Source organism: Prionailurus bengalensis, chromosome A1, assembly GCF_016509475.1.
Source record: "Prionailurus bengalensis isolate Pbe53 chromosome A1, Fcat_Pben_1.1_paternal_pri, whole genome shotgun sequence".
In the NCBI taxonomy this organism is placed as follows: Eukaryota; Metazoa; Chordata; class Mammalia; order Carnivora; family Felidae; genus Prionailurus; species Prionailurus bengalensis.
This window is the reverse complement of record NC_057343.1, coordinates 150,843,103-150,870,290: the sequence shown is the minus strand read 5'-3', so window position 1 is coordinate 150,870,290 and position 27,188 is coordinate 150,843,103. Positions and strand designations below refer to the sequence as shown.

The 27,188-nt window shown below is 37.6% G+C and overlaps 2 protein-coding genes across 5 annotated transcripts in view; one reads left to right on the top strand and one right to left on the bottom strand.

Moving 5' to 3' along the window:
• Positions 1-3,659: 3,659 nt before the first annotated feature.
• On the top strand, positions 3,660-25,497 carry CCNH (cyclin H). Of its 4 annotated transcripts, none has more exons than XR_006299266.1 (10): positions 3,706-4,008; positions 6,083-6,205; positions 9,108-9,181; positions 10,195-10,405; positions 13,836-13,999; positions 16,927-16,997; positions 19,438-19,549; positions 22,373-22,448; positions 22,996-23,810; positions 24,539-25,497. XR_006299266.1 is itself a non-coding variant. In XM_043593264.1 (10 exons), the coding sequence occupies exons 3-10, from the start codon at positions 6,125-6,127 to the stop codon at positions 23,032-23,034; spliced, it is 828 nt and encodes a 275-aa protein (XP_043449199.1). In that variant the 5' UTR covers positions 3,898-4,008; positions 5,369-5,509; positions 6,083-6,124; the 3' UTR covers positions 23,035-25,497. The 4 variants fall into 4 exon arrangements, 3 of the variants coding, with proteins under 3 accessions (XP_043449197.1, XP_043449198.1, XP_043449199.1); XM_043593264.1 differs by adding an exon at positions 5,369-5,509 and having other exon boundaries at positions 3,898-4,008; positions 22,996-25,497; XM_043593262.1 differs by having other exon boundaries at positions 3,660-4,008; positions 22,996-25,497.
• The window catches only part of RASA1 (RAS p21 protein activator 1), a 117,692-nt gene continuing 115,588 nt past the window's right edge, over positions 25,085-27,188 (bottom strand). The window contains 1 exon segment of the mRNA XM_043593261.1: positions 25,085-26,149. Coding sequence (XP_043449196.1) covers positions 26,066-26,149 — 84 coding nt within the window. The 3' untranslated portion in view covers positions 25,085-26,065.

Here is a 27,188-nt window from a genome sequence, read left to right as displayed (position 1 = left end):
CTCAGCCCAACTGTTTTGGGGAAGGGGGTGGTTAACAGTAATCAAAACGACAACAACACAGAAATCACCTTCATATTGACCACCTAACTCTGACTATCCGAAGAGACACTAAGCCTGTGGAATGAACCATGGCTAGCAAGGGTTGAATGAAGTAGGCTCTGGGTTTTCAATTGGTTTCAAGCCACATAAAGGTCTTGTCTACATTAGTACCAGGTATCAGCACTTAGGGTTAAGAAATCTTACTACCCCACTCCCTGTTGAGCCCTACCCAAGGTTCATGTCATTGTGAGGAGACTGTATTTGTGTATGTCATAGTCATTCTACTATAGTCTAAGAATCCTGAGATAGGGACCGTGAAATACTCCATTTTTTAATCTCTTATCACCATCATCACCACCACCTAACAATTAGTACTAGGCTCTGAGTATAGTGATGATTTAGGAAGATGCTGAATCGGGTACGGATTTATCAAATTTGCTCCCCATTGTGTTGTCTAGCCTCTTTAATTTTAAATATCCCTAAAATGAAAGAAAAAGTGTTTCAATTTTGGGGGTTACATTTAGACCAAGGATATTTTTTAGATGTTGTTTATTCTTTTTCTTTTACTTTAGTCTTAGACTTTGGAGAAACTCGGTATTAACTGCAAGCAGCTCCTTTTCTCTTTTAGTCATAACTTGAAAACTGAAAGAAAAAACTACTACGAAAGGATTTTAGAGCTAATGCTAATTGCATATATCAAATATATTTGCAAAGAGCCTGTTTTTGAATATCATTGCCAAGTTATATTTAGAATGTCAGACACCCATGTCAATAGCTGAAGGGGGGGTACAGTTGCATGTCAGATTTTAAAGGAAGAAGGATATTGTATGTTTCTGTGAGCATAGATATGCCTTATTCTTCCTCCCAGCTTTAAATTTTTTTTTTTCTTTACGGCCCTAAAATCAGAAACTATGTGGATACGGCTATACTAGTGTGTTTGGGAAATAACTGTAAGCTAATTAGCCCACTTCATGTTTTGCTGGACCACAAAATTATTCCAAGTTCCACATATATTCTTCGGGCACTCCCTCACCCTTCCAATTTCCCTTTTCTTCCTTTACTCATAAGATCAAGCAGCTTGATATTCCTTATTTTTCCCAAAACATTAAGAACACTAGGGCAGAGCTGAAGAAGAGGGAAAATTACCTTGTAAGAAAATAAGAGAAATTCCTAATACTGTCTTGAGAAACTTTGGCATTGCATGTGGCTCAAGTATAGAGCCTTTCCACCATGACCAACGGATGATAACTGTTTTGCATCGCCTGATCTCAGATTCAGTCCTTCGTTTTGAGGTAATGCATGCAGTCAAAATACTTAGAGTTTGTCAACAAATACATACTGTAACACAATTTAACAACTGTAGGACAATAAAAGAGATTGTGTTTACTTAAAAAATCACTGTAATCTTTCCTGTTAACATTCACTTCTGGATAGTGCCTATTGAAATGATCTTTGTTTTCAAGTTTTGAATCTCCATCCAGTGTTGGGGAAATTGTGATGTTAAAGTAATGGGGCTGGGGTGGGAAGTGGAGAAGAAGTGACCATGTATTGATAATTTTGAAATTCATTTCTCTCTATTCTTTAAACTTTCCCATAAGTAAAATAAAAGGCATGGAGAGAAACACTTGCTACTTTTTAGTAGGAATTTAAATGGAACTAGGTAAAGGCACCAAGTTCTCAGTCCACAGTCTGCCTTCCACGGTAGAAATAGCAATAAACTTATATTCAATAAGCTGAACAGGGGAATGTCACTCAGACATAGTGATTAATGTTGCATCCAGCCTGGTCACCTTAATAAGAAGAAATCATATATGAGCCTTAATGTTAGGGCATCATCAGTAACAACTTTATTCTGTAGCTGGTTAATCTAGATACCTTTCTACATCCCAAAACTATGGTGTTAATTTTGCTAGATAAGATTTGTTACAGGTTAAAAAAAATAGTTATATTTTCAACACCAGGTTTTTCATATTTGTCTTCTTGACGAACTATGACAGGGAGCAATTTTACTCTCATTCTGTGGGAATCCTATTCTTCCATCTCTCTAAAATGTCGATCTCTATTTCCTTTTACATAAAACTAAAGGAGTTGTCAAATGCCTTTCAGTAAAACAAAATAAAAAGAATTGACATAGTATACATAACTCATTGTTCTAAGATTAAAAAAAATTTTTTTTTCAATGTTTATTTATTTTTGGGATAGAGAGAGACAGAGCATGAACGGGGGAGGGGCAGAGAGAGAGGGAGACACAGAATCAGAAACAGGCTCCAGGCTCTGAGCCATCAGCCCAGAGCCTGACGCGGGGCTCGAACTCACGGACTGCGAGATCGTGACCTGGCTGAAGTCGGACGCTCAAACGACTGCGCCACCCAGGCGCCCCTAAGATTTTATACATATATATACTCATTTCCTCACTTCCTGCGTATCTTTTGCAACTTGCTGTTTTTCCTTTAAAATTATTCTTCCCCATTACACAGTATTTTAGGGTGCTTACAGTCCACTGGACTCGTAACTTGCCATGCCCTTCCTTAACATCAGCACATTTTCTCCTTTCTCTTTTCTTAGCCAATTTGCTAGTCCAAATCACCAACATATGTTCAAGGAGTGTTTGGATTTCCAAAGTGATAAACTACAAATATTCAAGTGTGAGGAATTCAAATAACTCTAGCAAACTCTACCCTCAATTGCACCTACCAAAATGAAACAAAAAAGCTCTCCCTTAAGCCTCTAAAAACATTTTCATAGAAAGCAGATTTCTGGATATCTTGCCACCTCCTTTTGCCTATGTAAAATTTCAAGACCTAAACTCTCTTTATCTGCCTTTTGTTTTTAGAAAAATTATTTGCTGCAAGTAGGTCCATCTTCCTAACCTGATGTGTGATGCACAGAACAAAGTATGCCTAAATGGGACAAATATCTAAACCAGTAAAGGCTTTTAGAATCCATATAGATTTTGTATCACAAATGCAATTTTGAAAATACTAGTAATAAAAATTGCAAATCTCTTAAGCATTAACAATAGTTTATTGTAAGGCTCCCTTGGGGCAGTAATGAAGATGAATTCAAGAAAATCCTAAAACTACCATACATAGTGCTTCTGATACGGAAACGGGATGAGACTGGCTAGTAATCAACAGATGGGGAAGGAAACGATCACAGGAAAAGGACAGGGTCACATTAGTGGCAGAACAGTAAGGAACAATATATATGCACCGCTTGTAGCTTTTCAACCATGTTCCATGCTCTCTGAGGCCGTTTCTTTGTAATGTTCCTGGCACAGCCTTTTTAAGACTCAGGAATGCTGCTGCCTTAGGACTTTGTTCCATCTGCCTCAAGATCATCCCCCGCGTGACGGATAGGCATACTCCCTCAAGTCTTTCAAGTCTTTGCTCAGATGTCACCTCCTCATGTACCCTATTTAAAAGTTGACACTTTCCCGGGTCCCTTTGTCCACTTATTCCCCCTGTGAATTGTTCATGTTGGCCTCTACATGGAACTTCCGTCTGGTTTTCCACACCCGCCTGTCGCTTCTCCTTTAAATTTTGTCGGGAAGGGGCGGAGCTTAGAGGCTAAGCTCACAGATAGGAGGAGCGTATCCGTAGACTCCGCCCACTTGTCTGTCAGGCGCCCGCCGGAGGGACCCGCGGGGTGTTCTCCTCTTAGTCCGCTCCGGAAACGCGACTGCGGACGGAGGTACCACGTGATCGTAACGTCAACGCGCCGGCGCCCGCCGAACTGACGCGCTCGGCTTCGGCGGGTTAGTGGTCGGGGCTTAGGTGATCTCCCACCCCCGTGTTGTGGCGTTTGGGGTCTTTTTCTCCAGACTTCCTGGCCCTGCTCTGGGATTTCACGATGTACCACAACAGTAGCCAGAAGCGGCACTGGACTTTCGCCAGTGAGGAGCAGCTAGCACGACTGCGGGCGGACGCCAACCGTAAATTCAAATGCAAAGCGGTCGCCAACGGGAAGGTGAGGATCCCGGCGGCCGGTCCCCTGCCCTCGCTTCTAAACTCTTGAGCAGCTGCTGCCCGCCCTCCCTTGTCCACCCTGCCTTCCCTGGGGCCCCTGCACACCTCTGTCCCCTCCCCCGCCCGTTCGTCTCTGGCGCGCGGGGCGTTTATTTAACGAACGGACGGGTACCTTGCCAGGTGTTTAGGCTGAGGAGACGAACTACGCCCTTAACGTAGTCGAATGGCAGGTGAGTAATCAGTAACATGGCGAAGGAAGGTCTTTGTAGGAAGCTAACGTGGTGCGGGAGCAGAGGCTTTCGTTTGTTAAGAGGCCATGTCAGGGAAGGCTTTCCCCAGTAGTTAATGCAGAGAAGATGGGAAAGGAAGTTCCGCGCGGACAGAGCCACAGGTGCAAAGTGGGAGGTCGAAAGTTGCCGGACGGGGCCTTGGAATGCTCAGGGTCCTGTGTCGCGGAAGGTCTGAACAGGTGCAGAAACTTGCCAGCTGAAGTGAGGAGTTTGAGTTTTTGATGATGAGAGGGGGAACCTTTGAAAATTTAAACGGGGAATTAACCTTTCAGATTCTGTTGTAGAAAGAGACCTCAGGAAACCTGGTGGTGAATGTATTGGGCGGGTTCGGGGGCAGGGTGGACGCGGGGAAACAGGAGACGGGTTAGCACAAACCAATTGAGGATGGTTTAGAGTTTGGGCCTGCCAGCCAAATCCTTTCTCTTATAACTCACGCCGGTTTAATCTTTTTTCATAAATTGCACCACCTATTCTAGTACAAGCTTCCCTCCATCAAATACTCCATGTTTCAGACCTTTTGGTACTCAGGTACTTTTCCGTTTAGTTCACTTCTGATTCATACTGCTTAATTTTTGTACTACGCAAAGTAGTACATACCACGCTGTGTATGTACCAGGCACTATTCTCAGCATTTAGTGAGTTCCTGTAATCCTCATAACTATCCCGTGAAGTGGATACTGCTATTATCCTTGCTTTCCAGCTGAGGAAACTGAAGTATAGAGTGGTTGAGTGACTTTTCAGGGCTACATTGTGGCAGAGCCAAGATTTGAACCCAAGGAGTCTAGTTCCGGAATTTCTGCTCTAAACCACAATGCCATACTACCTCTGTAAAATTAGAATCTGTGATAGTTTCCTAGGGCTACCCTAAAAAATTAGCACAAACTGGGTGGCTTAAAACAACAGAAGTTTATTATTTCACAGTTCTGGAGGCTAGAAGTCTGGGATAAAGTTGTCAGACCATGCTGTCTGTAGGTCTCTGGGGCAGGATCTTTGCTCTTGCAGCTTCTGATAATCCTAGGTATTCCTTTGCTTGTGACAATGTAACTTGGCTTTCTGTCTCTCTCTACATAGTGTTCTGTATCTGTATCTTGGCATGTTCTTTTTATGAGGATACCAGTTGTATCGGATTAGGAGCCCACTGTACTTCAGTATGACCTCGTCTTAACTAATTACATCTGCAGAGAACGTTTCCAGATAAGGTCACATTCTGAGGTACTGGGGGGTTAGGACTTCAACATACCCTTTTTTGGTAGTCATAATTAAACCAATAACACTACCTAGTGGATATTTGTTGTAAAAGTGTTATATTATTAACCATCTAGTGTATTCTGTAGAAGAGTGTATAAAGACAGTTAGGAGGTAATGTTTTAAGGGTGAGAATCGTCCTTGAGACACTTACTGATTTTTACCTCAACTGTGTGACTTAATGACTGAGAAAGGGACGTTGAGAGCTCTCCAGCCAATGACAGTGTATATCTTCTTTTTGATTTGTAATTGATGTCAAACTTGTGAGCATATGCACACACACACTCATCATTCTTTTTTCTCTGAAGAAGCAACTATCCAGCCGACATTCTGAAAAATTGTGAAATGATGGTATAGTTCAGTTTATCAAATATTTTACTAAAGCTATTTTGTGGAATAATTGGTAGCTCTATAAAGAAAAACAGTGACGTGGTATATTTCCCTTTGGTTGAAGATGAAAACTAAATTTAATCTGGATAGAGAATAGTATTTTAAGATTATTGAATTCGTTGAACTTTCGCTGTAACTTTTGATCTAAAGGTTCTTCCAAACGATCCAGTCTTTCTTGAGCCTCACGAAGAAATGATGCTCTGCAAATACTATGAGAAGAGATTATTAGAATTCTGTTCAGTGTTTAAGCCAGCAATGCCACGGTCTGTTGTGGTAAGTTATGATACTGATGAAGTATAATGTCCTTTCGCTGACTTCTGAAATCAGGACTCTTCTAAATGTGTAACTCAGTTCTCCATCTGCTGTAGTCAAAAATGCACCTTAGTTATATAAATATGTAATTTATGTATTCACATTTCTGTCACTCTGTGTTATTTTTTTATAAACTCCTTAATTTAGGAATTTCTGTATTGTTTCTTACAAAGTATTTCAGGTCTCATTTCATTGTTGGAAGAATTTTGAGATCTGCTAGACAGGTCATGACATCTTCATCTTAGAAAGAAAAGATTAAATAATTTTCCAGCTTCTCAACTAACGAGCAATAGAGCTGGGAGTAGAACACAGACTAGTGCCTTTTTAAGTCTGTCACACGTTTGAAATAATGCATTCGTTCATCATTTGTAATCAGATGCACCGGCTAAAACTCATGCCATAAGAAGTTGTTAAGCCTTGATTAGGAGAAGCTGGAGATTTACCTTTTGGTAAAAAATTGTCTTGTGGTTGTTTCCGATGTCTGGTTGTAAGAACTCCGTGTGTGTGTGTGTGTGTGTGTGTGTGTGTGTGTGTGTGTGTGTGTGTTTACTGTGGTATGGTAATGGTGAGAAACAAGTAGTTCGGACTTTTTGGCTATATGGATTTACATGCACTGTCCTTGTAACTGTTCCTTTAGAATGTATTCTTGTTTATTGAACATCAGCTGAGGTTGAAAAGCTGAAAGAAAAAAAGGAGTATAAAATATTTTTTCATAATTCTCCTGCCAGTTTGTTGTGAAGATCAAATATGAAAGTCTGTCTTGAGTGAAAGTCTATCTTAAGTTTCAAAGTTATATAGAGTGAATAACTTACGAGTCAATAGAGAATAACCTCCCAGGAAATAATCTCCTTTTTTTTTTTTAATATTTATTTATTTTGAGAGAAAACTTGCAAGCGAATGAGGGGCAAAAAGAGGGGGAGAGACAGAATCCCAAGCAGGCTCTGTGCTGACAGCACATTGGATACGGGGCTTCATCTCATGAACCATGAAATCAAAAGTTGGATGCTTAACCAACTGAGCTACTCAAAGTGCCCCGGAAATAATCTCCATTTTCAAAGTTGAATATAAATTGAAGTATATTGGAAATACCAAGTTCAAAAGTACTCGTGATGTTTTTTGTTTTTTGTTTTTTTTTTTAAGTTCACCTGATCTTCATCTGAGAGATAAAATATTTATGAAGAATATCAGATGGCCTTGATTGGTTTCTGTCTCCAGATTTGGTTCTGTTATTTTCTGATAAAAGTGCTATAACATAAGGCAGTAGGTTTATGTGATCTTTTCAGATGAAGAAACTGAATTCTTGAATAAACTTATTTGTGGAATGTCTTTTTTTTTTTTTTTTTTTTTTTTCAACGTTTATTTATTTTTGGGACAGAGAGAGACAGAGCATGAACGGGGGAGGGGCAGAGAGAGGGAGACACAGAATCGGAAGCAGGCTCCAGGCTCTGAGCCATCAGCCCAGAGCCTGACGCGGGGCTTGAACTCACGGACCACGAGATCATGACCTGGCTGAAGTCGGACGCTTAACCGACTGCGCCACCCAGGCGCCACGTGGAATGTCTTTTTATAACGTGCTTATTTATAACTGATAAGTTTTATTGTTGTTTCACATAAAACGACAAAGTTAAACTTTTAAAATATTTAAAAGAAAAGGTTTTTTTTTTGTTTTGTCTTTTTCCTATCTAAAAATAGATAAGTGTTTATCTTGTTGGTTCTAGCCGAATTGCATAGTGGTTAAAAGTACAGGCAGGTCTTAGGTGAATCCACCCCTATTGCTCATCGGATGTGTGACCTGGTACAAGACCATTAACCTCACTGGTAGTCATTTTCCTTTTCTATAAAGTGGAGATGGCAATACTTCACCAAGCTGTTGTAAGGAATAAAAAAGATAATAGATTGGTGCTTGGCACAGAGTCTGGGAAATGGGATATGGTCAATAATTGGTAGGTGCCTCTTCTGTTTAGTTTGGCAACATGATCGTGAATCTATCACACAGACCCAGAGCGGATTTAGAGAGAAGGTTTATTGCCCCAACTGTGTTAATTCTGTCAATGTTTTGACAAGATTGACTGATTTAAGCTGTGAATATTTGTGTGTTTTTCTTGGTTTCTTCTAATCTAGGTGGCTTTGTTATTCTCAAGTCTAAAATAAATACACACAGGGTGCCTGGGTGACTCAGTCAGGTGTCCGAGTCTTGATTTCAGCTCAGGTCATAATCTCACGGTTCGTGAGTTCGAGCCACACATCGGACTCCACGCTGACAATGCAGACCCTGCTTGGGATTCTGTTTCTGTCCCTCTCCTGCTTGTGCGTGCACTGTCTCATCTCAGTCTCATTCTCTCTCTCTCTCTCTCTCAAAATAAATAAACTTAAAAAAATAATAAATATAGACTTTTTGAAATTAAGTTAGTGCCCATAGGAAAGATAACCCAGGGTGTGTGAGGAGGAACAACAAAGGGTCTTTTGGCTGTGGCATTTCTATAGTAATTCGTCACAATTTATAGGATTAAAGAAGAATTAAGAAGTTTTGGTATTTTGTATGGGTAACTTTTTTTTTTTTTTAACATTTATTTATTTTTGAGAGAGCATGATTTGGGGCAGGGCAGACAGAGGGAGACACAAAATCCAAAGCAGGCTCCAGCCTCTGAGCTGTCAGCACAGAGTCCGATTCGGGGCTCGAACTCACAAATTGTGAGATCATGACCTGAGCTGCAGTCAGGCTTAACTGGCTGAGCCACCCAGGCGCCTGTGCATGGGTAACTTTTTTAAAGAAACCTTTGCATAAATAAATTTTTTAAAACTTATAATAAAACAACATGTATGTGTGAGTGGATTCTGATAATGTATGTATTTTTAATCTTAGGGTACAGCTTGTATGTATTTCAAGCGTTTTTATCTTAATAATTCAGTAATGGAATATCACCCCCGGATAATAATGTGAGTATAATTCTACTTTATTGATTTTCATTTAAGAAGTCTTTTATACTATTTGTGGAAAAAATGACTTCGTAATGATAATTTAGACTTGTATTCTGTTTTGAATTTCCACTATCCTTATACTTGTCATATATCTACAGTACTTTCTCCCTGTAATACTGATGTCATCTGAACTTCAGCTTGTCCAAATTTAAATTCTGTTTTTCTCAAACTAACTTCGCTAATATCTCTTTCTGTTAGTGACACCTTTCTTCTCCCTGTTGCTCCAATGAGAATCCTTTGTGGTACCTCCTGTCTTTGTACATCAGTTAGTTTACAAGTCTTGTAGCTCCATATTCACTTCAATTTAATAAAGGTCCCTTAAACATAAGGATGAAGTTAGCATGAGACTCATCAAAGAGTTTGCTGTCAGTGACTTTGTCCCTGTTTATTTTCTGTCTTTTTCATTTCCATTTCTACTAGTCTAGGTCAGGCCCTTGTTACTTTGAATTTTGATTTTTGTGGTAATTTGTTTACTAGTTTCTTACCTGAAATTTATGGTACTAGCCATGAGAGTTTCATAGGTTAGTTCCTGAGGTAATAATCCCTATTGAAATGCTTTCAGAGACATCACTGATGGCCTTCCAGTGTTCTTTTAACCTACCTTCCCAGGTACACCTCTGTGTACTGTTGTGTTCATCTACATTTCATGATTCAGAGTACTTTTATTCTTCAGTTATTTTTCTAGATATTTATGTTGAACTGTACAAAACTGCCAGTAATAGTAGTCAATAATGGTTAAATGCTGTGGCAAGATTATATAGTTCAACCTAATTTTATAGTCTCCTAATGGATAAAAAGTTTGAACAGGAAACTTTCTTTTTCTCTTTTTTTTAAATAAATTTCTTGCAATATTTAGTGTAGTCGCTTATTAATATTATGCATTTTTAGAACCTATTTTTAGAAATAAAATATTCAGGTATTTCTCAAAGTTTGTACAGATACCATTCCCTTCCCTTTGTTTTTTCCTCTAGGCTCACTTGTGCATTTTTGGCCTGCAAAGTAGATGAATTCAATGTATCTAGTCCACAGTTTGTTGGAAATCTGCGGGAGAGTCCTCTTGGACAGGAGAAGGCACTCGAACAGATTTTGGAATACGAACTACTTCTTATACAACAACTGAATTTCCACCTTATTGTCCACAATCCTTATAGACCATTTGAGGGCTTCCTCATTGATTTAAAGGTAATCTTACTGATATAAAAGGTAAACTAGTAGAGTGTACACCTTTGCTATAGTTCTTGAACCAGAAGAATATGAAATCTTGTTATAATTTTTATTCATCCTGATTGTTAAAACATGAGCTCATCCGAAACATGAGTTTAGCGTGGACTTCCACATCATTAGTTCTCAAAGTTGAGTGTCACCTGAAAGGCTTGTTAACTCAGATTGTTGGGCTGCACTTACAGAGCTTTTTATTTTGCAGATCTGCAAATATTGGTCAAAGAACTATAATGAGGACTATTGTCAATTTAGAGTAATGCTTTTGAACTTAAGTCTCCTAACTCTGGAGTATACTGTCATGGATCTGATTTAAAGAACCACAAAAAAATGTTAATTTTAAACTAGAAGATTGCTAAGTGATTTCTAGTTTTAGTGCATTGTGAACTTGAATCAATATATACGCATCAAAAATATAAGTAGATAAACATGCGCAAAAGCAACTTAAGCTATTTTGTTTTTGCCCTCACAGAGGACTTGAAAAGTGGGAGTGAAGTCAAAATGGAAGTAAAAAACTGGTTCATTCATCTCAATTGAGTGGCAAAATTTGGGCACTTTCCATATGCCAAAACACTGTTCTTGAGGATGAAGACAGAAACACCCTCAACTATTAGAGGCCTTAGAGTCTAATGGGAGAGACAGTCATATATTCAGTATGCTCATTGTTACAGATGGAAAAATACAGGATACCTTAGAATGAGATAGCAGGTTGAGAGAAAGGAAGACAGTTCTAAGAAAGTGTCATTTAGAGTGAAATTTCAGAGCAAGAGTAGGAATTAAGTAAAAGAACATCCTAGTCAGAAAGACTTCTTTGGTCAAAGGCCCAGATCTAAGAAACCATGGTGCACTAAAGAACCTAAACAGAACTTAGAGATAGAGGGGGAAGACTGCCACAGAGTGCTGCCTGAGTGGGAGGTAGAGTCTCTACTGTGGAGGTGGTACTAAGGATTTTGAGTAGAGCGGTGGGAAACCGTTGTAAGGCTTAAGTCTGGGGATTTGCATGATGAAGTTTGCAGTTAATAAAAAAGTCCTGTTGGCAAGCCCTTGCATCAGTCTGCATCATACATTTATTGCACATATGCACGCGTCAGGCAGAGTGTGGAGAATGGATTAGAACGGATGAAGGGGTATCAATCAGATAAAGTAGTCCAGCAAAAGATGATGGTTGGTTTGACTCTGATAGTGGCAGTGGATACAGAGAGAGCTTCCTGGACAGAATCCTGGCGGAATCACTAGAGCTTGGGGATTGATTTCATAATAGAGATTGAGAACAGAGGAGGAACCCCAGGTTTATGGCCTAAGGATATAGGTAGATGATGGTTTGCTTCCTGATATAGGAAACACTGGCATAGGAGAGATTTGTGGATGGTGGAGGGGTGGGGGTTGATTGATAAATCTGGTTGAGGACATAACTTTTAATAGCTGCAAGACATCACGTGTGTCTGGAGATCAGAGCAGATGGCTAGGCTAAATCAGAATGGATATAGGTGGTGTTGCTCTTGGAAAATTTAAAGTGGTTTGGCCGTAAGGACCATTTAAAGAGTAGTTGGAGAAATATAAGACGCTAGTAAGGAGACTGAGGAATATTCAGAGAGATAGCACTTTTTGGAGAACTGAAGGGAAGAAGAGTACTTTTAGAAGATGAGCACAGGCTCCTTTCCAGGCCTGTTCAGAATTCAGGCAAAGTAAAAGAACAAGGTTAGTGTCGGCTGGATTTAGTGCCAGAAGGGCCATTTGTGATTTTTGTGAAATTAGTCTCCGTTGAGTGTGGAGAAAGAAAGCAGGCTGGAACCAGTGGGGAATACATAGAAGGTGAGCAAGCAAGTAGGTGTAACATGGATTAAACAGCTTGTCTTTGAAGTGGAAAAAGATGAATGATTGAGAAGATGGGGGAACTCCTAAAAAGAGATGAGAGAGACGATTTTTTTTGTGTGTGTTTTGCTTTGTGGAAGAAACTGATGAGGACAGTGAGCAGTGAGAAAAAGCTTAAAGGAAGGAGTGAAAAGTAAGTAGCTCAGGTTTCTCTTTGGAGTACGGTAGAAGTAGTTGGCATGGGATTCAAAGCAGAGTTGACCTTGAGAGAATAGTAGGTCTTTTATATTAACAGACAGAAAGAGGGAAATATGGGTTGAGGACAGTGTTACGCCTGGGGGACTAGTGCTGACAGGAAATAAGAGTGTCTCTCTTAAAAGCCGAGATCATTTACAGAGAGTGTTGGAGTTTCAGAAAATTATCAAAGACATTGAGACAGGTGGAAAACGTTGAACACAGTTGCTGAAAAATGAGAGAACAAATTTTCTGTGGAACATAATTGTTAAAAGCCCTGAGTCAGTGAACTTGAATTTATAGTAATATTACAAGACTCTTGGTGGTATTGTTTTCTGTAGCAACACTCAGAAATCGGGGTATAGTATACATATGTTGACAGCATATTGGGGCAGGAAATTCTGGAGGGAAATGAGGACCAGTGATGAGTAGGAGCAAACAGCGGGATAAGGGACCAGAGGTTCTGGGGAGGAAGTCAGAGAATGGCTGTGAAGTAATTGAGCAAATATATTGGGAAAAGGAGCACTGTGGCCAGAGTGGAATGTCTTCATTTGTCATACCAGCGGTCAGGCATTTCAGAATGGTAAGATGTGGGTGTGATGGTACAAATGACTCTGGATATTTTGTTGAGGGTATAGAAGAAATTTCTTACTGCTTTGGGACTTGATGTAGATATTTGAAATAGACCTGATGATTTAGGATTTAGAGTTCATCTTAAGTATAAGAAGAGTTTTTAGCAAATATTAGATCGTCCATATTTCTTGGGCATATTCTAAAAAGCATTCTGTAATCAAAGCAAGATCCATTTCCATCGACTTCTTCCCAAAACTAAACTTTAAGTAGCAGGAATTTCAAATCAAGATGAGGTAGTGCTTTGATTCCTAAAAGGCCTTGTAGCTGAATCATCTGGTTTGCCTTGAGAAGCGTTTACCTTGGACTGTGTATTTCCTAGGTCAACTTCAAACCTCTCTCCCCTTCCTCTTCAGGTGGAAAAGGACAAAGAGAGGGATTAACGTAAATCGGCATAGTGCCAAGTACTATACTAGGAAGTTTAGATAAATTATCTTAAAGCATGTATTTCTTGTTATGGGTTGTGATTAAAAAAAAAAGTGTGGAAGCCCCTGAGGAAAAGCACATTCTTAAAACATGCAGAATTTAATGACTGCACTTTTGGTACATTCTGGCGCTGCATACAAAACAATCTTACATGGAACGATTAAGCTCGGGTGTTAATTTCATAAATAAAAGAATGCTCTATTAAGCATTATGTTGTTAATATAAATATTTTTGAACTGTTATTAGTGCATTAAATCTCAGAAGTGATAATATTTACAAACTTCCTTTCTAGACTCGCTACCCCATGATGGAGAATCCAGAGATGTTGAGGAAAACAGCCGATGACTTTCTTAATAGAATTGCATTAACAGATGCTTACCTTTTATACACACCTTCCCAAATTGCCCTGACTGCCATTTTATCTAGTGCATCTCGAGCAGGAATTACTATGGAAAGGTACTGATCTGTGTTTTAACTTTGCTGAGTCAGTTTATTCCTTCCTTGGAGACTGAGTTTTTAAGTGAAATTAATTCACTTTGTGACTATAGTCCTTTATATCTACTATGGTTGGGAGGGTTGGTGAAGGCAACTGAGAATGGAAATGAAATCACCTTTTCAGGAAATCTTTAAAGATTGAGTATCTTAGAGCTGAGAGGATCCATTTTATGACTAAAGTAGAAGTAAATCCGGTGATCCTCGAAAGCTTAGCTCTCAGTATAGGACAAGTTTTGTAAACTGGTAAGCAGCATGTACACAGCAAATAATCTGCCTTGGTTTATCATTTATCTCCTGCTGTGGAGTGTGTGTGGCATGTGGAATTCAGGAAAGAACTGGGGAATGAATAATACTTGAGGGAATGTCCGAGTGAATTGCACTTGAGCTATAGATAGCTGATACATAAATGCCCATTGTGAACTCGGCTTTGCGATAAGCACTTTCCCTGAATTAAGTTTACTTGATTCTTTACAACAAAGCCTTATGCACAGATTAATTAAGCATTATTGTCATATTGAATTGTAACTTAAGCACAGGCTAGTAGCAAATTAGACTTTGTAAAATTTTTATAATAATTTCTCTGTGGCCTTTGAAGTTCAGCCTGATTTTATTCCTGGAAAAAGCTGAGGAGGAAAGATGATCAGACTTTCTGAACGTTAACTGTTCTACACGTTTATAAGCCCCTCATCCATAATTTCAAAATCTCTTGATAATGGTGGCAGCAGACATGAACAGATGTGATTTCATCTTTATTCAACTTAATGGGAGTATGTATATGTTTCCTTACACAAATATGAGTGTCACGGATAATAGGTATCCTTCCACAGACATCACTGGACTGTTTCACATTTCATGGAGTATTCACCAGGTTCCCTTTCCAAAACATGAACAGTTTATGTATTTCAAAACAAATCCAAGGTAAGGGATTGTGGGCTTAGGTTTTTGTTATGCCTCTTCTCCACAAACACAGCTCACCAAATGTGCATAAATCTAAACATTTAATCCCAAAGTAATCTATACCTCCACTTATTTAAGCAAAACTTTTTATGAGCGCCTCCTATATACTATGCACTGTGCTGTTAACATGAACAGAGCTCTAAATCCTTGTTCTTGTTAGGAAAGACAGCCACAGATAATTGATGTCTTTGGAGATTAGGTGTGGAGCTTCCAGCCTCGAAGAGGAGAAAGCCTCTTTTCCACAATTCCGCTAACCAAATGTTTGATTAATTTGTTTAAGCATCGTATCTTATGCAGTGTATATGCAGATTCTCCAATGGTGAGATTTTTCTGTTTTTCCTCAAGTAGATGAAGAGGCATGAAGCATCCTAAAGTCCAAATGAGAGTTTATGTCACCTTGAAAGTGTAGTTATAATTTCAGATAGCCAAAACTGAAATTGTGGTAATTTGGGCTCTTTGTAAATTAAATACACTTTTGAATTTCCCAGGGAATATAAACTTGTGGGCTTTTTTTTTTTTTTTTTTTTTTTTTACTTTGAGAAAATATTTTCAAATCACTTTTAAGTTCTCATTTACTTTGCAAACTTTGGGGATATGTTGGAGTTGCCTTTACATTTATTGCTGGTTTCAAAAAGGGAAAGCCCTTGTGCTGTTATATTCTGGATGATGCTTTAGATCATTACTCCTAGGATGTTCTCTTGTTCTGAGTTTTCTTCTTTTACTGAATTTTTTTTCATCAAAATACTAAAATTCTAATTCAGGATTGAGATCGAGTTGCTAATTTAAAGCTTCATAGAAGCAAATGGTCTGGTCAGCTATCTCTTAGAACCTAATGTATCACCCTTATGATTAAGGGGTGGAAAGGAAAGGAAGAATGAAACAAAACAAATGAAGATGCCAAAAGTATGACGGGTTTTAGGGAGAAAAGGAAAAGGAAAAAACTGGTAGTATTACTGATAACCAGAAATGCATTTTTATATCTAAAATTAATTCCCATCATAGATGATGAAGTTGTAATATCAACCTTAGTTGTCAGACTTACATAATAACCTGTAAATAATCTGTATAGTTTAAAAGATAGCAACAAAATTTCTTAATTGTCTTCCTTTTGTTGTAATTGTATTTCACCGTTTATTCATTTCACTATTTTTCAGAGGAATTAATTATTTTGCACTTGTGTTTGAAAGATTACTTACACCTCAAGAATCTGTTCACTTGGGCTTTTATCAATTATAGATCAAGCTCAGAATAACTAAATATTTGAATGTAGACATTGTATTTTCATGCTGCTGTCATTGGTTCTGAGAAAGGTAATTGGGCTTTACATCCACTTATAGAAAAGTATTAACACTTTTGATTTGGACTCTTTGCAGATATGATACAAAAGATTTGTAAAGCATAAGTTGATATTCTTAACTGGTTTGAATACCTGTTAGTACCAAGAAGAGTTCACTTGATACTAAGGGGAGAGAGAAGCCTTCCTAGTGCCAGGCTCCAGCTCTTCTTCTTCCTATCTTTATAACTTTGGGCAAGTTACAAAGTCATGACCTGTCTGTGCCTCTGACTCAGATTGGTCACCTGTCAAATGAAGTTAGATCCATAGGGTTTGTATATTAAGCACTTAACTGTAATTATAATCGATACTTTTAATGTTATTTGCATATCATTTTTTCTCTGAAAGCATATATATTACAAAATTTAGACAAATTAGTCTTAACATTAAACACCCTTTAAACTGAGTGGTATTAAATTTTTAAGACTAATATAGATTATAGTTCTGTGTTCAAAGTTTTGTTGTTTAATACTTTTAAAGTAAATTTTAAAATTGACCTTGATGAAATGAATGTGGAGGAAACTAATTTATGATGCCATATTACTCAAGATGCTGTATGTGTTCAATAGATTAAAACTTTTTTTCTGTTCTTTACCAGTTATTTATCAGAAAGTCTGATGTTGAAAGAGAACAGAACTTGCTTGTCACAGTTACTAGATATAATGAAAAGTAAGTGAAACAACTTTTATAAAATGTTCTTCTGTTACAAAGTTGCTTTCTAAATAAATATTATCTTGATATTTAACTTGAGACATAGATTATTGTTTAGATTTACCTTCACTGAATTAATATATCATGGAGGCATGAAGGATACATTGGTGGAGAACAAATAGAAGGTACCCTAAAGGAAGTACTTTTCACACATATAGACTTAATAGGAGAGTGAAAATATAAGATTCAGAGAGGGTTAAGACTCAAAACAGACCTTTTCAAGTGTGCACAGATATGTGGTAGGCACAGAAAAAGATCTAAATGGAACCAAATCAAAGATAATACTTAAATTTGGTGTTCTGTTTTGTAATCAGCTTTAACTAGTTTATACATGTCATTTGCTAGTCACGTTGGTGTTACAGAAGCCATGGGTGTGATTTTTGCATTATCTGGGACACTTTTGGTGTCAGAACTCTTGGCGTGGTGGTGGCTGCTACCAGCATCTATTTGGTAGAAGTAAGAATGCTGCTAGACGTCTTATAATTCAGCATAGTCTCACTAGGCTGAAAAGTGGCTCCCCAAAGACACCCATGTCTGAATCCCTGGAACCTGTGAATGTTGTTATAAAGTCTCTGCAGATGTATTAAAGTTAAGGATCTTGAGATGGGGACATTATCTTGGATATCCAGGTAGGGCATAAATGCATCACAGGAGTCTTTATTAGTTAGAGAAAGGCAGAGGAATGGACGTTTGACAGAGAAGCCATTGTGAAGATAGAGCACAGAGATGGCAGCCTTGAAAATCGGGAGTGATATGGCCACAAGCCAAGGGATGCTGGCAGCCACCAGAAGCTGGATTTTCCCCTGGAGCCTCCAGAGGGAGCCTGGCTCAGCTGACATTTTGATCTTGGCCCACTGAAACTGATTTCAGACTTCTGGGCTTCAGAACTGTGAGAGAATAGCAGACTTGGGAAACAAATCTTGCCCCTCGTGACAGAGAATTTTCTAGCCCAAACTGACACTGCTGAGTGCCATTGTTGAGAAACCCTGTCTTAAGGTTGAGTAGAGATCAGCCAGCCCTGTCCTTCCTTCTTGCCCATGTCGCACTGAATGTGCATGGCCACTAAGCTCTAGGATTCAGTCTGTTGTATTTGTCCCCCAAATTTTTTGTGGTATTTGTCCTTGCTAATTAAATATGCAGTTGAAATAATAAACCAATAAAATAGCATAAAGATCGCTATTGCAGAAATGGGTAAATGGGTGTACTTTTTATATTGTTTATGTTTTAAAAGTTAAGATGCTTCAGAGCATGTAAATATCATTCCTTGATTCTCTCCTTGAAATTGAGGGCTTCCTTTCCTCTTTAATTGAGAATGATGGATTTGTGATTTATGAATCATAAAACTGTATGTCTTCAGTTACACCACTAGAGGGTTCACTTCCAAAGCTAATTGTGATGTGGCTAGAGATCTTCATTAGGATCATGGAATTTAGTGGGTAAAATGGGCCTTAAAGATAAGCCACAGTGCTCCTTGTACACTGACAATTGATTACTGATTTCTTCTCAAGGATCTTTAATTTACTCCACTATTTTAACATGAAGGAAGGATAGCTCTTGACAAAACATTCAGAGCTTTAACGATAATTAAGGTATCTTATTCATAAGTTTTTGGAACAAAGATACTGTCCTCAGGGTACGGAGTCATCAGTATTCAGTTGAAAACACTCCATTCTTTGCAGTATGAAATAAGCCAGTAGCTCTCCCTATTTGAGCATGTGGCCAGCTAGTAATAAGCCCTGGATCTCTCATCAGTCCCCTGAAAAATCTTGAGGTTTATATTCTTAGGTTTATTATAGTTGAATAATATTAACAGACCAGGGTGGAGGATCGTTCTGCAATTATTAAGTCACTGACAAAGTAGTTTGCTTTTAGCCTGAAGAGAACATTTTTGTTTTCTTGGCGATGCTTTATTGTATAGGATCTGCATGTTGTTGAAGTGAAGGACCATTGGCACATTTTACTAAGCATCCTCCCTTAATTACATGTCATCTAATAGTGATTTCCTTTGTAAATAAGAAGTATAACCTATGGACCACCATCTGTAGGACAGAATGTTATAAATACAGTTGGTGGCAGGAAACAAAGCATGTTCACTAAATCATGGGATTTATAAAGCTTTAAACCTGAGCAGAAAGTGACCATAGTGGGATTTGGAAAAAAACTGACTAGAATGTAGAACATGGTTATTTTTGTGCTGTATGTGATATGGGCTAACCAGCAGGCAGCTCTAATTACTTGAAGTGTGCTGTTCGTTGGATTTTAATGCAGAGCAATGCAAATCCTGATAATAATCACATTTCAAGAGTTTTGTTATTCCCATTATAAGGTGGGACAGTACTCCGCTCCCTTATGGGAAAATACTTTTTATTATCTGTTATAAATCTTTTTATCCACTTAGGTATGAGAAACTTGGTAAAAAAATATGAACCACCCAGATCTGAAGAAGTTGCTGTTCTGAAACAGAAGTTAGAGAGATGTCACTCTGCTGAGCTTGCCCTTAACATAATTACGTAAGTAGATGTGTTATTCAACAATTGTCAAGTCTAGCTCATCCTTAAAATAAGTCATTTAATTGGTAACTGCTTTCGCAGGGAAAAATGACTTACTCCTTAAGTTGGATTTTTTTAATTGAGTGGACATTTCTAACAGGATAAACACGAGGTAATGGTCTGGTTTTCGTAATACAGTTCTCCTGCTATGACTAAATGTGTTCTTTGGCTTGCAGGCCCTGTCCCGTTCTTTTACTCCTTGTGGGGTCTCTAGAGTCTTTCTCAGGAGTCTTTGAACCTCTTCTTGCTCTTTTAATCTTTGGGTTCTTGGCAGGTCTGATTGATACCTTGTCTGAGGGAACAAGTATACTGTTCCAGGTTTCTATTAGGTAGAGTAGGGAAAGTTGGCTTATTTTCTTTCAGTGGTAAACTTTATACTTAAGGAAGACCTGTAAGGTATCTTACCAATTTGTAGGCTAAGTGTGGCAGCTAGAGAATTCAGGTTCTTGATGCTTTGCAAATTGAAGGATCCACTCAAACCTAATCTTTCAGGAGTTTGAACAGTTGGGCGTCCAGACACATAATAAGAATGGAAAAACTATTTTCTATTTTCTGTGGAATGCATTCTGATTCAAAGGTTCTACCTTACTTGTTAGTATTTAGTGGGAATGTGCCCTGGCATCTTACAGCTAAGGATGCATCTAAGATGTTATCTCTGTAGTTGGTAAATATACTCAATTGGATAATTTGAAACCAGAACAGTGTTCCATGGCCTTCAGATCCAGGTACACATGAGTCAAACTGTGTAAGTACACAGTGGTAGTAGGAGATTTATGAAGCATGCCAAATATGGGTCTACTTTATTATATTCATAAGTATAATTGCAAAGCATGGCTTAGCATAGGACTTAAAATGGGTAGATTTCACTCCTGGGTTTCAATGGTAACTCATAGGAATGAAAGAGAGGTTACAGAGAAGTAAAGAAATGTTGACTTTGGTAAGTAAAATTATTACAGCACTGATCATCTTCTTTCCACATAGATTTTGAAGGGGCTGGCAAACTCTGGCCCACAGGCCAAATGTGAACTACCACCTGTTTTTAGAAAGACTGGTCTTGGACCAGAGACATACCCGTTAATTTGCATGTTGTCTGTGGCTGTTTTCACACTACTGCTGGAGTTGGTTAGTTGTGACAGAAATGGACTGTATGACCTACAGGGTCTAAAATATTTACTTTTTGGCCATTTAAAGAAAAATTTACCACCCTCTGGATTAGACCACTGAACTATTAATCTACCCTTCTAGCTAGGTAACTGAATGGCCCGGCCCATAAGCCAAAATTCTGAATTGCCAGAGTACTACCTCTTACTCCCAAGTTACTATCTGCTTTACACTATGTCAAGCAAATTCTGCATATCCATGAGTACTTGAGAGGTGCTTTTAAAAATGCAAGCAAATATATTGCTTACATTATAAAATGCAAACAATAAATTACTAGAAAAATGAAATAGACAAAATATAAGCTTAGATTTTATTAGATTCAACTGACATAAAATCAACAAAATTACTGTAAAAGTTTCTAAACACACACTCAGTTTCTGTACTTAATCTTCTTGCATAGTGGAAATGGTTCCTGGATTGACTAGCACTGGTCCATGGACCACACTTAACAGGCATTACGTTAGGATAAAATATTTGTTTTCTTTATAAATAAACTCCTTTATCTTTTTTCCATTACACAAGTACTAACTACATTGTCATTATTAAAGTCTGCCGATTCAGGTAAACCAAAGTTCTGTTAGATCAAAACCCAAATCCACTTGTGACCTCAGGGGTAATTTCTAGGTGGTTTACCTTTGCCATCATTTTCTCTGCATGTGTGTATGAGGAAGTTTGTTGTTTTCTCTTCATTACTGTTTTCATACATATTGTACATTTAATAGTATGAATCTTTAACTTTTATCAGTCTGGGTGAAAAAAGTGATTACCTTGGTATTTTAATTTGCATTTCCCGTATTACTGTGAGGCATTGATGTTTCTGTGTTCAACATTTATATTTCTACTTCTGTATTGCTTGCTTATAATCTTTGAGTGGTTTTCTGGTGTTATCTTCTTGATTTGTAGCTCTTTTTATATTTTATATACTTTTCAAATATATCTTACACCTGTTTTCTTCTGTTTCACCTTGTGATAGATTTCTTCTGTTTTACTTTGTGTTGTGTTACACCTTTATATCTCAAAACCTTTTCCTACCCTAAGTTAATCTACATTTTGCTTTTTGTTTAGCTGTCAAAACTATTTAGAATTATTCATGAATGTTCTGAGGTAGAAATCTTAATACTCATTTTTTAAAATCAGTAATGTTATGCTAGTCACTTTTTAAAAAATTCATAATTTTTCTCAGTTAAATATTCATTGTATATTAAGTTCCTATGTATAGTTGTTTTTTTGCTTGTCTGCTCTGATTGTTGATCTATTTAAATCTTGCTAATCCCATACTTTAAGTTACCATATCTCTTATATATAGTGTTCTGATGATAACTGGGACAAGGGCCCCACACTGTTCTTTCAGATTCTTTGGCTATTTTTGCAGTCTTTCACACATCAGAGTTATACTTGAAAGGTTCCAGGAAAAGCTTTATTAGGACTTTAGTTAGAATTGCATTGAATGTAAAGATTAATTTGAAAGATACTGTCTTCCTATCCGTCATAGTTCATCTCTTTCCATTTATGCAGGCTTTGTTCTTCAGCAGATACATACATACCATTTACCAGCCTTGCTAGTTTATTTTGTAGTTTTTGTTACCAGTATTCGATTGCTTACTGATGGTTGCTCAATCATAGGAAGAAGAGGAAAGGCTATGAAGATGATGATTATGTCTCAAAGAAACCCAAACATGAGGAGGTATGTTGTCCAAAGGTAAATTTTAAGTTACTCTTGTTGTATAATTTGGTCTGACCATACTGTTAAGATTTTATCATTCCAGAACATGAGTATTAGAGAGGTGTGGGCTTTGAAAGCCTTCATTTTCATTTTCTTGCACCCTTCTTTATGTACATTCTCTTATTATCTTAGCCTATTGTGAAGCAGTATGATTGTTACTTGACGAATTCTTCCTGTGATTATGGAAGGCAGCAGAAATAGAACATGCTAAATTTTTGCTATCTGACTCTCCCAGGATTCTTCTCTTATCCTTTTTTTTAAAAAAATGTACCTTATAAGTTAGATATAGATTAATAGGAGGCAAAAGGTCACAGTTGTAACCTTTACTCGTCATTGGTGTAGTCTGGTAAGACCAAGCCATATTATTCTAAGATTGAACTACCACAAAGTTTCCTGGGTTATTTACCTTCCTATAATCAGCAGAGTAAAAGTAGAACATTTTCTTAAAAGGAGGCAAGGAAGTAAACATTAATGTTATGCTTCAGTGTAATGTTATTCTTACTACATTTTCTTTCCTTCTTAGGAAGAATGGACTGACGATGACCTGGTTGATTCTCTCTAACCATTTGAAATTGACTTTTCAATGCTAACTAATCAACAGAAGGATGAAACCTATCTGGCATTTAAGTTTATTTAAAAATGAAATGACGTGAAAGCATTAAAGATAGTAAATTTTCTATTTTTGTTAAATTTTCTTCCCTTTCAGGATAGCTTTATGTGAAATAAAACCTTTTCAAAGGGGCCAGAATAGCACCTGGTTTAGATAGTCTTGCCCCATCATGACTAATATCAAATTAATCTTTCTATAGTAGTGAAAGCTGTAATTTATTTGCCTGTATTGTTTAAAACAAATTACAATATGCAAACCTATTTTTTAAGGAAAAGGACAAAAGTTAAAAAAAAAACGAGTAGTCTGCTTTAAATGTGCTAGGGAATGTTTTTCACTCTCTACAAGCCTTTATATAAATGGTTTCTCAAATGTCACTGTGATCTACTTAGCTTTTTGTAGGTTACTACTGAACTACAAAATGCGCTTCAGCTGTCAAGTGGTAGTCAGTATTTGTTTTCCTCAGTTACCTGAAAACATTACCAAATAGGTTTCTAAAAGAGAAATCAAGTAAATATGCAGTCTTTTATTTTTTTTTAATATTTTTTTAATGTTTATTTTTGAACGAGAGACAGAGCAGGGGAGGGGCAGAAAGAGAGGGAGACACAGAATCCAAGCTTTGAGCTGTCAGCACAGAGCCTGATGCAGGGCTTGAACTTCATGAACTGCAAGATCGTGATGCAAGCTGAAGTTGGGACGTGTAACCAATTGGAAGCCACCCAGGCATCCTGGTAAATATGCAGTCTTGAATAGTTGTCTCAATAAAAATATTAAGTTGCTATTAACCAGTAGATAGGTGTTACAGTTACTAAGAATTTTTCAAATTAAAGATGTTTAAGAAGTTTAATTCGAATTGAAGGGAGTTGATATTAAATGTAACTCCACAGACCTCTGTGCCAATTTCCTAAGGTGCAAATGTGGAAAATAATCACCTATGTTTCCTAGGATTAATTGGAATAGTGATTGCCTATATTAAGTGTTAATAAATGTTGGACAGAAATAGTATTCAGGTATTTAACTGTGATTTTACTATTCTGTTTTATTCATAATTTGGAACCAAATTATGGATGTCTCTTGAATTTTTTCTGGAATACTGGTTGAAGGAATTCGGCAAAACTCAGCCCGTGAATCTGAATGTTATGGATACGCAGCTTTTCTCAATGTCTGTGCATCCCAGGCTGCACCTTCCATTTAGAGTATATTTTAATTACATCTCAGTATTTGAGGACAGTATTTACTATATGCATATTCTAACAATTTTTTATATTTTAGGTTTTTTATTTTTAGTTCCTTCTCACTTTAGAATGAGGAATGAAGTTCATTAAGTGTGATTTTATAAAAGTCGAATAGAAGAAGCTTAAGTTGACCATTTTCCAGTGCATTCCAAGTTATGTAGCAGTGCTGCTAGCCTCTAGACAGCACTGCGAAGTGTTGGTAATTTACCTTGTTTGTCTTTTAGGTCAGTAAGCTTTGGCATCTGAGCAAGGTCCACATTTATCTCTGCAATGTCTCCTACCCAGCCCCATTTTAAAAGTTTTAGAGGCTTTATTTCATCATTGACCCAACTAGTTACTGCAAGTTCCACCCTACAAAGGTAAATGACGTTTCCTATTCCAGCTTAAAAGATAAACGTGGCATTAAAATGTGATCAGTGGTGGAGAACTCGATTGCCTAGTGCTAGAATTTGGACCTCTTTGCTCCATGTCCCTTCTGGTCTATCCTTCATCCTGTAACCCAAGTGGGATACTCCCGTTAAGCAGGAGTGATGGAAAAGTAAAGTAATGAAATTGACACCAAGAGAAAGGAGCACAGGGCTGTTGAACACCACTGCTCACCTGCCTCCACAGAAGGCTTTTCTGCCATGTACTACTTTTTGTGTGCCTTCCCCCTCCTGCACCATCGTAGGAGGGAAGGAATTGTTACTTGTCTTTTTCTTACTAGGCCTTGCTCTGGTACTAAATTTGAACTGCCCCTGAAGGAGAAAGAAAATAATGAAATGCTTAGCTGGATTTAGACAGTTATTCAAGATATCCCTTGGTTTTATTTTAACTTAACCCTTGTGAATACTTCACAAAAATACATATACAGAAGCAAATAAAACTATACAAACTAAATATGCAGCAGATAGAACAAGTAGTCAGAAGTTCAAAGATGGAGAACTGTTTAAAAACATCAGTTTGGAAATGAATACTTTCAACAAAAGCATTCCAGGTGTTTTTAAACACAAAATAAATTGGTAATGTATACAATGGATGAATGGGGAACATGCCTTGATCAGTACAACGACCAATAATATTTATTGAATTCAAACTATTTACTGTTGTAAACATGTAACGAAAGCATCATGAGATCTAAATAGTCTTTGACAATTCCAACAAAATAAGTGGTATGTTTAAAAAATAAAGCTGATGAGCAATAGATCCATTCTATATATTTTCTTTCAACAGTTCCAGCAAGAGAAATAGCACAGTATTTTAAAAAAGTATACAGCAAAGATTGTTCCTATTATAATGGCAAACTCTGGAAACTGTAAATACAAATAGTCAATGAACAGTCAAACGGTCGTATTCCTAATGAGGAAGGAGTTACAGTAAGAACAGTCAGTGATCCAGTTATCCTCAATTGTCAACAGAATCCTTTTTGTCAGTTGGTTTCATAGTTCTTTTTTTGGCAATTGGATGTAGGGAAAATACATTTTCCAAGTTCAAGATACAGTCATAGCATTTTGTTGTGTGAAAGGTGATCTGTACACCAAGGCTCAGAAGTTGGTAAAGATTGATTCCGTATGTGGAAAAAGTGCAAATATCCTGCACAGATAGCTTACAAAAAGCTGCTGGCACACTCACCAGCAGAATCTTGGATTTTGTTTGCATAGCTCACACATCACTGGAATGTGGAAAAGTGTGCTATTTTTTGGCAAGAGCAAAGGAGACATTATACTGACGTGAATTACCGTGTTGGGCGTGCTGCACTTGGGCGAAGGCTGCTACCTGACATCATTAGTTTTTGTATACTGGTTTTGTTTTTGTTGAAGCAGTTCTGTTATGGCCAGGAGCTTTTTCAGTACATGCTAAATAAACAAAGAGAACAGTACAAAAATAATTAGTTAATAGGTAACAGTTTGGTCAAATTTGAGGGAACCTGGACTTGTAAAAAGCCATTATCAATTCAAAAGAAAAAATAATAACCATTCTACTCAGAAGATGAAACCGTAAAGGTTTCTATTCAGTCCTTGACTCAGTATTTTTGTACACTTTTAAAGTAAGTAAATTCATTTGTGTGGCATTCTCCTATCTACCTAGGATAGAACATCTTTCCAGAAAACATTTATTATAAATGACACATACATCTTAAACCCTGTAAGATGATGGAAGGACATTCAATTTGCAGCCTACTGAATACTTTAAGATTATGGAAGAAAAAGGACTAGGCCTAAAATTTTTTAGTCAAATTGTCCAGTAAGAATTTTATTTTTAACTTAAGGCAGTCCATAATAAACTGCACCAGGTAGGGAGAAGACAGTATACATACCATGGACATGTAAGGAGGCCAGTGACACACATCCTGCCTAAGCTTTTAATAAGCCAGAGTGTTATCTAAACTTGAGGATTTGGGGTTGAAGAAAACTCAGAGTCCCCAAACACAATGTTTTAATCTCTTCTACAGGGTCCCTGCCAAATGAATGGCCAGGCTAGTGACAGTACTCAGGAAGAGCTTAATAGACATGGCATCTTCCCACACCATGCTCCAGAATCTCTGAATCTGGAGCTTGCAAGTCACTTGGCCATGCACTGCATATGTGAGAGAAACAAAGAAAACGCCACCTCACTATTGACTCCATTGTTCATTTGCCATCTTCAGAAATCACTGAAGTGTGTGAAACACATCATCGTTTGAGGTCACAGTGTGCAGTATCAAACATACATAATTTTAGGCTGGGTCCACTATTCCTTTGCCAAGATCTTGGTGGAGTTATGATTCAGATTCTTAAAAATGTAACTGAGAACAGTTTTGACCATAACTCAGCAAATTCCCTCTCAGTTTTATGCTGACATTCTGCTTAAGTGTTAATCAAACATCACTGTTAGTGAAGGCTGGCAAAAACCTAC